The sequence below is a fragment of the Podarcis filfolensis genome, assembly GCF_964270895.1.
Source record: "Podarcis filfolensis genome assembly, chromosome: 10".
Taxonomy (NCBI): Eukaryota; Metazoa; Chordata; class Lepidosauria; order Squamata; family Lacertidae; genus Podarcis; species Podarcis filfolensis.
In genome coordinates this window covers 48,569,986-48,582,562 of record NC_139612.1, presented here as the reverse complement: position 1 = coordinate 48,582,562, position 12,577 = coordinate 48,569,986, and the positions used below count along the sequence as shown (strand labels likewise).

At 40.6% G+C, this 12,577-nt stretch overlaps 1 protein-coding gene and 1 long non-coding RNA gene across 33 annotated transcripts in view; both read right to left on the bottom strand.

The window, feature by feature from the left end:
- RBFOX2 (RNA binding fox-1 homolog 2) overlaps window positions 1-12,577 on the bottom strand; it is a 175,270-nt gene that overhangs the window by 30,675 nt on the left and 132,018 nt on the right. For all 32 annotated transcript variants that reach the window (XR_014539131.1, XR_014539132.1, XR_014539133.1 and 29 more), the window contains one exon: window positions 9,319-9,372. Coding sequence is in view for 27 of the 32 variants with exons in the window: in XM_083574032.1 (XP_083430158.1) it covers window positions 9,319-9,372 (54 nt within the window). In the remaining 5 variants the exon portion in view is untranslated. The remainder of the gene's footprint in view (window positions 1-9,318; window positions 9,373-12,577) is intronic.
- Window positions 583-8,507, bottom strand: LOC310743658. The gene is made up of 2 exons (XR_014539152.1): window positions 2,339-8,507; window positions 583-2,074 (listed from the first exon to the last, which is right to left on the bottom strand). It is a non-coding gene; the product is annotated as an uncharacterized lncRNA (long non-coding RNA).

The following is a 12,577-nucleotide window of genomic DNA, read 5'->3' as shown; positions in this document are numbered from 1 at the left end:
TATGATATTACCCCCCCCTCTCTCTCTATATATATACACACACACACTGTAAGGCTTTACACTATACAGTGGTACCTTGGTACTTGAACAGCTTGGCTCCCGAACGCCGCAAATCCGAAAGTAAGTGATCCAGTTTGCGAACATTTTTCGGAAGTCGAACGTCCGACGTAGCTTCCAATTGAGTGCAAGAAGTTCCTGCAGCCAATCGGAAGCCGCGCCTTGGTTTTCAAACGGTTTTGGGACTCCCAAAACAGATTAAGTTCGACAACCAAGGTACCACTGTATATGCTCCTATAATGGTAGAGCAAGTGGACATGGCTACACAATTGATCTGTTTATCTTTTCAGTCCAAGCTTTACATTTCCTTTTCCTGATGCAAAACCCTTACATTTAGTTGTAAAATGAACATTGTTTAAAGAAATGCCGCAGTATATGCATATATCATCATTAAGTGGGCAACTACTTAATCTGAGGGGAAAGAATCTATTACATGGGAAAGAGCACAGAAGCTTGGGACTGATCTAAAGAACTGGGTAGCCACCTAATTTAGCACAGGGCAGCTTAACTTTCTTTCACCTAATCCACTTCTTTCCATGTTTCAGTCACAAAGCAGACCATTTTCTAAACTTGTGATACTCATTAATGGGGCTGAACAACACTTTCACAGGGACCAAGCTAGGAAGACTAAATTAATTAAATGAGAAGCTAGTAGAAAATGATAACATCTAAATAGTAGCTGAAATGATTTATTTATTTATAGCTTACTTTCCTTTAGAAAACTCAGAAGTAGGTGAGGATCCCACTGGTCTCCTCTCCAGGAATTGATCAAGTCTACTTCCATTTAGCTTCAGCAGTGTGGTCTGAGCATAAGTTGTTCCATTCACAAGAATGTAGACATTTGGCTTAGCCCATGGCTAGATAAAATATCATTGTGGCAGTTTTACAGCCGCATTTCAAACACTGTAGTAGTTAATCTTTTCGAGTTCTTTCACCTCAGAAACAGGAAGGACAAAGTATATGTCAACTATAATGGAAACTGCTGATACTGAAACAGGAACCTAGGTAATGAAGGCTGCAATCCTGTACACACTTACCTGGAAGTAAGTCCCACTTAACACAACTAGATTTACTTCTGAGTAGACTTGTCCAGGACTGTTTAGGTGGAGTAGTACACTTACACTTAGTTTGAGGGGAAAATCTACCTTGGCTTTACATGAAACATGAGATGCCGTGGCTAGAGAGCCATTTTAATTTTTCACTAAGTTAAAGTAGCAAGTGGGTCATCATTTTAAAGTGCTCTTGAAGATGCTATAATGAGAACCTGCTAGGGCTCAAGCCTTTCGCCATCCCTGCGGCAACTGTGTGAAGGATTTATTTCTCTATTTTTGCTTCACAGCTGGGTTTCCTGCCCTGTATTTGTAGAGTTCAATGGGAAGCTTATTCATGGGAAGGAAGGGATAAAGATTTTTTAAAAAAATCAGTTGGTGAATTAAACTGGGTCACTGGATTCTCCAGCAAAAATATTATTACTGGATATTTAAGCAAATTCTTCTCAAAAGGGCTTATCCAGACATGCAAACCCCAAACTTTCATGCAATGTTTTGAAGGTATTAGGGCTGAGGGTGCTGACAGCAGCTTCCCCCCATTCTCCAGCCCTCTCGGCCCCAGGCAGACATGTGGTCAATTCTGAAGCTGTTCTGTGGCTGGCAATTGCAACTCTACCTTCAGGGGTGATTCCGTTCCCCACCCCACAAATGCAGCCCCTTGGAGGCTGCTCTCAGAAAGCCTACTTCTGCTCTAGTGCTTCTCCAGTGACATTCCATCCCACTAGGAAAACAGACTGATTTCCTTCAAAACAAAAATTGCTGCTTGTTGGGGACCTTGCTTTTGCTAAGAAGATGAGAGTGTATTGGATATGCTAGCTGGAGAAAGGAAATCTAATCCCTGTGTTCCAGATGAGCTATCTGGCCAAACACACATACACCAGGAACTTAATGAATACAATTAGTTTAGTTTAGTTTAGGTAGTATGCCATCCTATACCCGAAGATCTCAAGGTGGTTCACAACAGAACACTATTACCGTATTTTTCGCTCTATAAGGCGCACCAGACCACAAGACGCACCTAGTTTTTGGAGGAGGAAAACCAAGGAAAAAAATATTCTGAATCTCAGAGGCCAGAACAGCAAGAGGGATTGCTGCGCAGTGAAAGCAGCAATTCCTCTCGCTGTTCTGGCTTCTGGGATAGCTGTGCAGCCTGCATTCGCTCCATAAGACGCACACACATTCCCCCTTACTTTTTAGGAGGGAAAAAGTGAGTCTTATAGAGCAAAAAATACGGTATCTACACAATGAGATAATCTTCTCCAATAGGATAGTCCAATGAATGGGTTCCTGAGTCCCTGGAGGAGGAGCAGGAATCACGTATTATAAACAGATGCACATACTCATCTGTCACATTTACAAACTTTTTTCACTGCAATTGTTTTAATTTGTTATTAGTTTGTGCTTTAAAGAAAACAAAACAACAACACCAAACAGCATAAAATATCTGTCCATAAGCATAAATAAGTTTCTTTAGAACTGATATTTTGTGATGTTTGAAGGACATCTCAATTAGTAAAATATATGCATTCCTTTATTGGGTGAAGATTGCTCATGTACATCACAGAAAATGTTAAGTTGAAAGGAGGGCAGCAACTATGCATCCACAAAGCTATATAATATTACAAAGTATTACTACAAACCTATTTTTGATTGGCTTTGCTACGAATTTTAAAGTTCAGTTGTCTGTGCGTGGGTTTTTTCCTGTTTTTTTTTTAACAACACTTGCTTTTTACTTTTTATTATTACTGGCTGAAAATTATCCAACTAATGCAACTGTAGATTGTTAAATGCTCATGAAGAAATCTCTCCTATAACCTGAAACCACCTGCAGCCCAGGGACACCCCATTTTCTTTAAGGAGCTGTTCAAGGACCCAAAAGACACCCAAGTAACCATCACCCTTTTAGTCTGGCCTCAGATTCTGCAATAAATAACAAGCAACAGGATGAGCAGTGTAAAAATAATAATTATACAGAGTTTTTAAAAATGTTTCCATCTCTGAAGAATGAGAAAGAAAATTTACCATGTAACCGTAAAGGGAGAAATCAAAAGCAGACGATTCTCCTGGGTGTGGCCAGAACACAGAAATTAAGAAAAAATAATAATAAAACCAAAAATAAACAAAAATAAACAAAAACCAAAGAAAACTAAACGGAGCCCCTGGAAACTCATGCATTGTTAACCCTTTTTTATTATGTTTAGAACATTCACCTCAGAAGCAGCATCTTTATCTTATGGTGTTGGGACGGATTTTCCATAATTTCATTTTTAAAATATATCTATATATACACAGACACACTTTAAAGACTCAGTCAACAGCCAGAAGCCTGGATAAATAGTCAAAAAGATTCCAGGCATTAGGGTTACTTGCTTCCAAAACTTATATGCATCTTTAGCCATCCTTGATAATCCATCTGAGATGAGTGATTGGCATGAAGTTCCAGGTGTCTGAGGGGAAGAAAAAGGAACCCTGCCGCCATTTAAAAGTAAGGATCCTACTTTCCAAGATCTGCAGTTTAAAGACTGGAACTCCCATCTAATACTGCATTGCACAGATTGAATTACGTGCTGCTGTAAAGCTATTTCATTAGAGTGGTGGAAATAATTCTGAAACACACTGGGGCTTGACAGAGTTGCATCAGCTTAAAGCAAGATAACATGTGAATACTGCAAAATCAAAGAAAAATGCTTCTGCTAATGCAGACCTAACATTAGCAGAATATAAAAACACAATTGAAATCTGCAAGTGAGGGAAGCAGAACTTCACCGTATTTATTTCAGGGGCATAGTCTGTTGCAGCAAAATCCATAGCGTCTTGTAGCACCGTAAAGACCAACACATTTTTAATGTTATAAGCCAGGAGTCACCAACCGTTTTGGAACAGTGGGCACATTTTGAATTTGGGGAGTACTGAGGGCCCCAGTCAAAAAATGGCTGGCAAGGGGGCATGCCACAGCACAAAATAAGGAAAACTCCCCACCCCTGACATAAGAAGTCAGCTATGCCCTGATCGTGGAACTCACACTCACTCACAAGGGTGTTGCTGTCTAATAACAACAGGGATCATTCCTTAGTACCAGGAAAATGTACAAGATGGCCACATCACACACATTCTCTTCTCACAGAAATCGCTTAGGAGGTGCCTGCATATTTTTTTACTTCTTTAGAAACTTTATTTCTAGGAGGACTAGACACTTCTTTTTAAATACAAGTTCAGAGATTGGGTAACCTGCCCAAGGGCGTCAATGAAAGCCCTCAAGGGCACCGTGGTTGATGGAAGTTTTAATCTCTTTTTAGTCTGTTGTTATTTTACATTTTTTAAAAGTTTTAAACTATATTTGTTCATTTTTCTTATTGATAATGCTATTGTTTTAGCTTTTCTTCTAAGCCGCTTTGAGTGTTTATTTTTAGAGTCAAGCAGTATATAAATTTTATGAAACAAGGGGAATAAATAAACCCCCGCTATAAGATTTCGTGGACTACAGTCCATTTCATCAGATGCAAAAAGCTTTATCCTGATTTACAGGTAACACATACCAATTGTGGAAGGTGGAACTGTTAAACAGTGAGGTCGGGTGGAGATTAAGTGCAGAACAGTTCTGGCTGAGATGATTACATTAACAACAGTAGTTCGTTCAAAGAAAGCAGTTGTTAACTTCACCGTTTACAATTTCACCACCACTATTTCTGGGGGGGGGGGGGTCAGAGAGAGATTGTCATGGACTAGCTGGATGCAGAGGCATGGTGGTGGGAGGCACCAACTGGGGAACCCCAAATGGAAGAAGGCTCAGAACCAGGAGATTGGTGGTGGGACAACAATGACTGGTCACAGGGAGAAGAGGTATGAAGAGGGTGGAGCAAAGTCAGACAAGGAGTCAGAGTCTCTGACTGTTTGGGAAGGACCCAGGGGAAAAGAAGACAGAGAGGTGTGGGAAGGTGGGGACCTTCAGTCCTTGCAACTGCCTCATTGGGGCAAGATCTATTGAGAAGGGTTACTGTACTCACTAGGCCTGAATTGTTTTGTTTCTTGGAATAAACAGTTAACTTCACTGGCACCTTGTGAGTTACTGCTGACCTGCTCTTGACTCCTGCCTTGACAGAGAGAAACCCTTATGCCACAATAATTTTATAGCCTTTAAGGTGCTACAAGACTCTTTGTTTTTATTATATCTATTTCAGGGGTAATATTGACTAAACTAGAATGCAGCTTAGATGTATGATGAGGGAAGATTATCACTGTTGCTTATTGAATTTGTCAGTCATTTTATCTTGCCTAGGGCAACCCAAAGTAATTTACAACGAAACAAGTTCTGTTACTGAGCCAACCCAATTAAAAACCCCTGAGCAGAACAGTGCAAGATCACTTGTTTCCCTGTACTAGATACTTTCCATAAGTAAAGAGACATACAACATATCTCTTGTATCTTTAATTTTTTTTATAAAATGACTTGAGCGTAAACATGCCTATGCCCCACATGCTATACTGCCTGATCACACCAAATTATCAGTAATTAAGGTAAACTGTTCTGTCATTTGATGCATGCAACAAGCTGCAGGAAGGCAACCATGTAATTCTCAGGCATAGTTAGAAACCAAATAACATGGAAACAGCAACCATGGCACAGCAGTTTTTATGAAGCCACAGCCTTTACTGAGCAAGGCTAAGCCATCAGCACATAATGCATCCCTACTAGTCATTCTCTGGTCATGAAATACACATGGACCAATCTGAATATTCAGAACAGTAGTCCAGCAGGGCCATGTATCTTGCACATACATATTTTTGGTTTGGCCCAATATACATACAGTAGGGTGTCATGTGTACAGATCCTAAACAAAGGTTGAACCTAGGATTCTCAAGCTACTATTTTAAGTAGTGCTAACAGTGTCTTGCCAGTCTCTCATGCACTTTTTGTACAATATGTAGCACTAGAAAGGATTCTCCAAAGTCAAATAATTATTGTTCATTTATAATTACCAGGGGGAGATTCAATTACCTGACCCTGCCAACTTACATCTTCACTGGACCAGGGTACAGAATATCAACACACTTTTCCTTTCCAATTAAATATATGTGGATGCTTTAATTGTTGTATTGATTTGAGTAGGTTCATTATCACAAAGTTTGAGTGTTCTAGATCTAAAGAAATTTGGATTTTTCAAAACCTAGAGTAAACTGGGGGAAATCAAACTTATTCTCATGGAAACCAAAAGATTCATTTGGGAGGAGAAATTAAGTGTTTTCACTGGCAAACTGGAACAAACCAGCATTTAAGACACAATGGCTATGATTTCTGGTAGACACATTACCAGGGGAAGTGCAACAAGCGCAATGAAAATTACTAAAACTATGAGGCACATTTGGCTGAAAACAAAGGAAACTCTTATTTCAATTGTTCAAAAGGTTTCTTTCTTAGAGATCTTTCAATAATCTCCTCCTTAATTGTGCATATTGTATAATTCAAATGTTTGGTGCTCCTGTGAAGAATCAATGTTTATACAGTAAAAGTGTGCATAACTATAGGCTCTCTCCAGTGAGAGCCAGTTTTTAGTAAGATTTAACACATGCATGAAACCTTCTCTTAGCATGTCAGCTTAACAAGAGAAAGAAAAGCTATCATCTCATCTCAGATGGACCAATGGGTAAGATGCATCTTTATTTTTTCAGAAACTTCCCAAAATTTCACAACACTGGAGCAATTCTGGCAGAGGACCTTTGCCACAGTTATGAAGGGATAAAGATATGCTCAGCCCATGGAAGACCTTCCCAATTACTGGATGGGGGCACACCTAGGGCGATTTGGATTTTACATATTCACCTTTTTAACATTCATTTATCAAATACATATTAAAAAATATACCCTTTAGAAACCCAGGGGAGGGAGGGATAATATTGAGAACACAGCACAATGCAGGCAGCAGGAGCATCTGCTTTCCGATTCCCAAGAGAGAGGAGGAGAGAGGTTCCATATCGTTAGGTTAGAACAGAAACCACAGGGTAGGAGAAAGGCATTCAAGTTTTGGCATACTTTTTGCAGAAGAAAGGGGAGTGGTGACAAGTGAAAGGGCCCTAGAAATATTTGTGTTCCACCACTGGGGATTCTAAGCTACTGTTTTTTGTTTGTTTCTTTTTTTAAAAAGACGGGCAAATCCCAGGCGTCCCAATTCAATATTCCGTGATATAACCAACAAACATTCTTTGAGAGTTTCCTGAGTCTCACTGAAGCTATTCACCATCTTTGAGAGATCAGGCCCCAGCTTGGAGCCAACTGATAAAAGACTGTTGTGAATTCGACAGGCAGGTGTTAGAAACTCTACCACCAAATATAGGAGAAACTAGTTGGGCTAAATATTGCCTGGATGAAAGAAAAAGGGGCAAATACCCATAATTCATAACTAACAGCTCTTGTTTTAACTGAAAACCAGAAGTCTTGGGCTTTCTTGGCTGCACTGTTAAATAGTCATAATTAGAATTCCGTGATTTATAGAAGATTCTGAACATAAGAACAGAGACTGTCATGTAAGTTTATATAAAATGAGTATGATTATCACATGTGTTTATAAAATTAAAGCACAGTGTCACATGAAGGCTTTGATAAGTGCATTGTTCTTTCTGACAGGGTTGCTGCTTTTGCATCCTTTAGGCATTTAAAAGAGACTGTATATGGGAGTCAGTTTCCCCAAGGCTGACAATAATAACTAAAGCACCACTAATTCATAAACAATTTTGGCCTATGCTAACTTCAGAGAGGAGAGAAATATATTTAGAGATGCAACCACAGCAGATTGCTCATGCTCTATTAAGAGTTGCAATGGGAAGGTGCTTATTTTGCAGGAGGCTGCATTACACAAATGAAATGCCTGTGGTTCTCTTTGCAGCTTGTTAACTCTTCTCAATAGTCAAGTGGCCTATGGCTAATGAAGGGCAGTAGCCAAGCACTGCATCCCTTCCAGTTCTGAGATCGGGCAAACACGTGAAATAGGTAAAGGAATAAAGGGCTCTATGCAGCCCACTATAGTTCTGCATCTCTCCACAAGTTCAACACATGTTGTGCTGCATTTATGTTATCTTAAACTTTCATAAACTGAGCTCAAAGATCATTTGCCATGAAGGGTTTAAATTCTGTTTACAGAATTTACCGAAGGTACGCAGAATATTATAGTGGTTAATATTTTAAAATAATCCCTTTTCTGGTTTTCAGATAACACATAGAAATGAATTTCAACATGCAAATTTGAACCCAAATATAAAAATCTAAGTGGGGCTCTACTATACTGGGCCATGGTTTTTTTTAATATAAAAAAATACTAGGCGGTACACCTTTGAACTGTCATGTGATGGGGTGGGGGGATGGGACAGATGTTCATTTTTAATTAAAAGTGGAAAACTTAGCATTGATTAAGTCAAGCAGAGTATAGACATGCACTGTGCAAGCTTCCCCCACAGAGCTCTGCCAATGCACCTTGCTCCTGACCTGCAACACTCCCTGCTATTCCAGTGCTGGACCTACTGGGCAGAGAGAGAATCACATCAATTCTTCAGTGAGGGGACAATGGTTTCATGACGAGAACCAGTTAGGACAAGTATCACTCAAAACTGCTGCACTTGTGACCATAATGTTTGCAATTTGTTCTCTAGATAGTTCAATTAGTAGTAAGCCTGAAAAACTATCATTCAGATGCATCTTGAATAGCTACGCAAGTAGCTGTTCCAGAAAATTAGAAGCTTATACAGATACCGTAATTTGCTAAAAGCCAACATTTTTTCAATGTTGAAGGGTCCATTATGCTAGCAGAGTGGGTGGAAATTTTTCTTTCACACAAGATAGCCTGTGAAAGCTCTTATCCCATATAATTTATTCATAGATTATTATTTTTAAATGGACAGAAGCCATCTGTCCCAAACACCAGGAACTTTGAGAAATAAAGGAAAATCTGACTCTGATAGCTTTAGTAAACCCTTTATTGCTAGAAATTTTGGGTGCCTGATCTTTCTGAAGGAATATTTTGAAAGGATTTGGGAAGAAATATATTGGCTACACTCAAAATCTGCAATTATAAGGAATGGCAATTTTTAGGCGGTTACATGACGACCAGTTCCTGTTCTGCATTATTCTCTATGCAGGAAGCTGTCCTATCTTGTCAACTTGGGGCAGGGGCGGTAGGGGAGAGGGGAGAGAAAGAGAGAAACTGGGTATAGAAACAAAACTTACCTTGGAGCCACGTTCATTAAAGATTATCTCTACATCAAGGATTTTGCCAAATTGCTGTAAAGACAGAAGAGAAGATTTACCCCTTGTCAGCTACTGCATTTATCCTCCTTTCTAAGAAAATCTTCACTTCGCTAGCAAACTTTCCTTTCATAATATGCAGTTAAGAATGCTCAGTTGTTGAATTTCTTCTGGTTGTCAGCTTTTATTTAAACCCTATTCAGGAACCACCCAGAAGCATGCTGGCAAGAGGGGGGGGGAGAGAGGACAGAGATGCATGACCATATCATCCTAGGGTCTTTCGTGAGGAAGGGCAGACTATAAATTAATTGGATGGATGGATAAATGCTGTCTCCATCCCCAGCCAGATTGCCTTTCACTGTGAGGAAAAGCTTATAGGAGTTTCTAAGCACATTCAGCTAAATGCACATGATCAGTAACACTGCATTATTGGAGTTCCCAATCGAGAGGAGGATTCCAGGCTTGTTCACTTGAACACACTAAGAATTAGATCTCTCCTTTCAACAGGGGAAAGGTGTGAAGCAGGGCACAGGTGGGTAAGATGTGGGTGGGGGCTGCTGGTTCACTCTGCCCCCTCCTCACTTTTAAGCCCACATACTTTGAGGCAAAAGCTTGAGTAGGACTTTAGCTGAAGCTGCTGACTACTTAATATGCCCTGAGTTAGTTGCAAGAGCAGAGATCTATAAAAGCAATCTCAATTCACATTCCAGGTTAAGATATTGCAGAGCCAGGTTCAGTTTGTCACTGCAAAACCAGCGAGTGTTCCGGTAAATTAAAGATGAATGGATTTATTGTGGCATAAGCTTTTGTGGACTAGAGTGCAACGGGCAACAAAGCACTGTGGTGTGGAGTGCTCTTATTCCAGTCACTCTAGCCCTCCCCCTCCATGATACTCCATTGCATTCTGCCACCCACAGGTTTTCTGTTTTTCCGCCCCAGCAGTTAGTCAGCAAGCCAAGGTCACAGAGCATGCTCGGTCCTCATTATGCTGTTTTGGAATCTGCCCCCCCCCCCCCAGCTTTATGGATATTTTACTCAGATATATATATATTTTTGGCGGGGCGAGGCGGGGGGGTACTCCTGCAAACCTTACAGTTCCCAGAGTCAACTGATACTGGCTTCTTCCACATGGGTGGTACTGCTTTAACATGCGCAGAGAACAAGTGGAGGCATGCAACACCACATGGGTGGAAATGTTTCAAAGCTTTTGCTTCTGGGGCAAGAGAGTGAAGGAACAGGTGGCTGCTGTTGGGTGGTGAGAGTGTGAGGGGACCTATGTCTCTCTTCCTGCATCCTCCTTTTTCAGCTACTCCACTCCAGAAATTTTAGGCTGGCTAGCATAGCATCAGGAAAACTGGTGGAAAGCAATGTTAGAGACAGAACTACAATGCGTATAGAAGGACAAGTCTCCAGGGCTCTTCTCTGAAGGAGGCTTGGAGGATGGTGTCAAGAAAGAGGGCCTTTTTAGTTGTGGTTCTCTTTGTCTGTGGAATGCTCTCCTAATGAATTCTGATTGGCACCTTTGCTGACATCTTTGCAGTGATAGCTAAAAACTTACCTTTCCCCTCAGGCTTTCTGATAAACTAAGATGATGGTGGGTTTTTTGCTGTCACTATGCTGCCAAAGCTTCCTGTGGCTATTACGGAGAATATTGTTTTGAATTTTTTTATGAATTGTGTGTGTGTTTTTTAAATGAATGTATTGATAGTATAAAGTAGTTATGTTTACATTAAGTATGTTGCAGCTTGCCTGGAGACCTTATGACAGGGTTCACCAAACCAGGACACATTTTGGATTTTGAAAGAGCGCTGTGAGCATGTCACAAACTGGCTGCCACAGCAGGCATGACGTAACATAAAACTAGAGAGACAATCACCCTTGGCATCCTTATGCTTACCATGGGAAGTCAGCTATGTCCTGCTAGTCTATCAACTCCCTTCCATCTGACACACTGACATGTAGCTCAGCGGCAGAACACCTACTTGGCAGGCTTTGGTTTAATCCCTGGCATCTCCATACAGGGCTGGGAATGTCTCTGGCCTGAAACCCTGAAATAGGCAGTGCGCATACCCAATGGCATGACTCCCTATAAGGCAGTTTCCTATGTGCCTATATCCTTAGGCTTTGTATGGGTTTTTCAGAGCCAACCCAATTCTATTAGCTTTATGTTTTCCTCAAGCTTCTCCCCCATTCCTTTCCCTCAGGTTTTCCATTTCTGTTCCGTTCCATGCTTTGCACCATTTCTTCAGTCACCCTGCTCCTTTTTCCTCTTCCTTTTAGCTTCCCTACCTCATGGGACCTCTTTCCTGTGAGCTTTCCAGCCTCCTTATTTGCCTTTCTCTAGCCATATATAAGGGAACTTTTAATTCAACTTAAGTTGAATTCCACCACTAACAAGTTCCCTCAGCTGAAGGAGTGTTGATGAACTTTCTAATCATCACATTAAGCTGAACCAATGGAGGCCAGATGCTTCATTTGCCCTGTAGTAACCCACACAGTAATGCACTAAGAAACTCTCTCTTAGTGCATTACAGTATGGGTTACTACAGGGCAAATGAATGCTATAGTAGTAGCCCCCTTGGCATTCATAAGTTCTTGCACTACTTACAGATGCTGGTGTGGCTCTGCCATTTTTAAATTGCTTCTCCATTAAACTCAACCCTATGTGCTATTTCTTGTACTCAAACAAGCCACACTTCCTATACTCCCCCTTAAACCCCCAACAGGCATTAAAAACAGGCTTGTCCTAATAAAAAATGCTTTCTTTAACATATGTAAGGACACCGCAGATATAGCTCCATCCTGACAGTGCAATTCTATAGATGTCTACTCAGAAGTAAATCCCACTGAGTAATTGTAGGCCTCGTTTCTTATCCAAAGGGGATATGAGCATATGGTGCTTCATTAAGCATAATGATTTCAGAACTGACTGACTCAAAATGTATGAGTCATAGCCACACACAAAAATTAAATAAAAAGAGGTCACCGTTGCCTGTCTTATAAGCTTTATATCTCTCTCCACCCCCAAACTCCCTGTCCATCTGAATGTAACTATAACCGGCTTGTTGTCAACTCTTCTAAATTTTACAGTAAACAACATGACTTTCCCTAGAGGCATTGAACTAACTAGGCCAGCAGTATTCACTGTTAGGACAGTGCTGAATTAGACATTGAACTCATACAGTAAGAAAGTAGTAGCTAGATAGTTCAGTCCCCTGATCCCCCCATGGGGGGGGTGTCC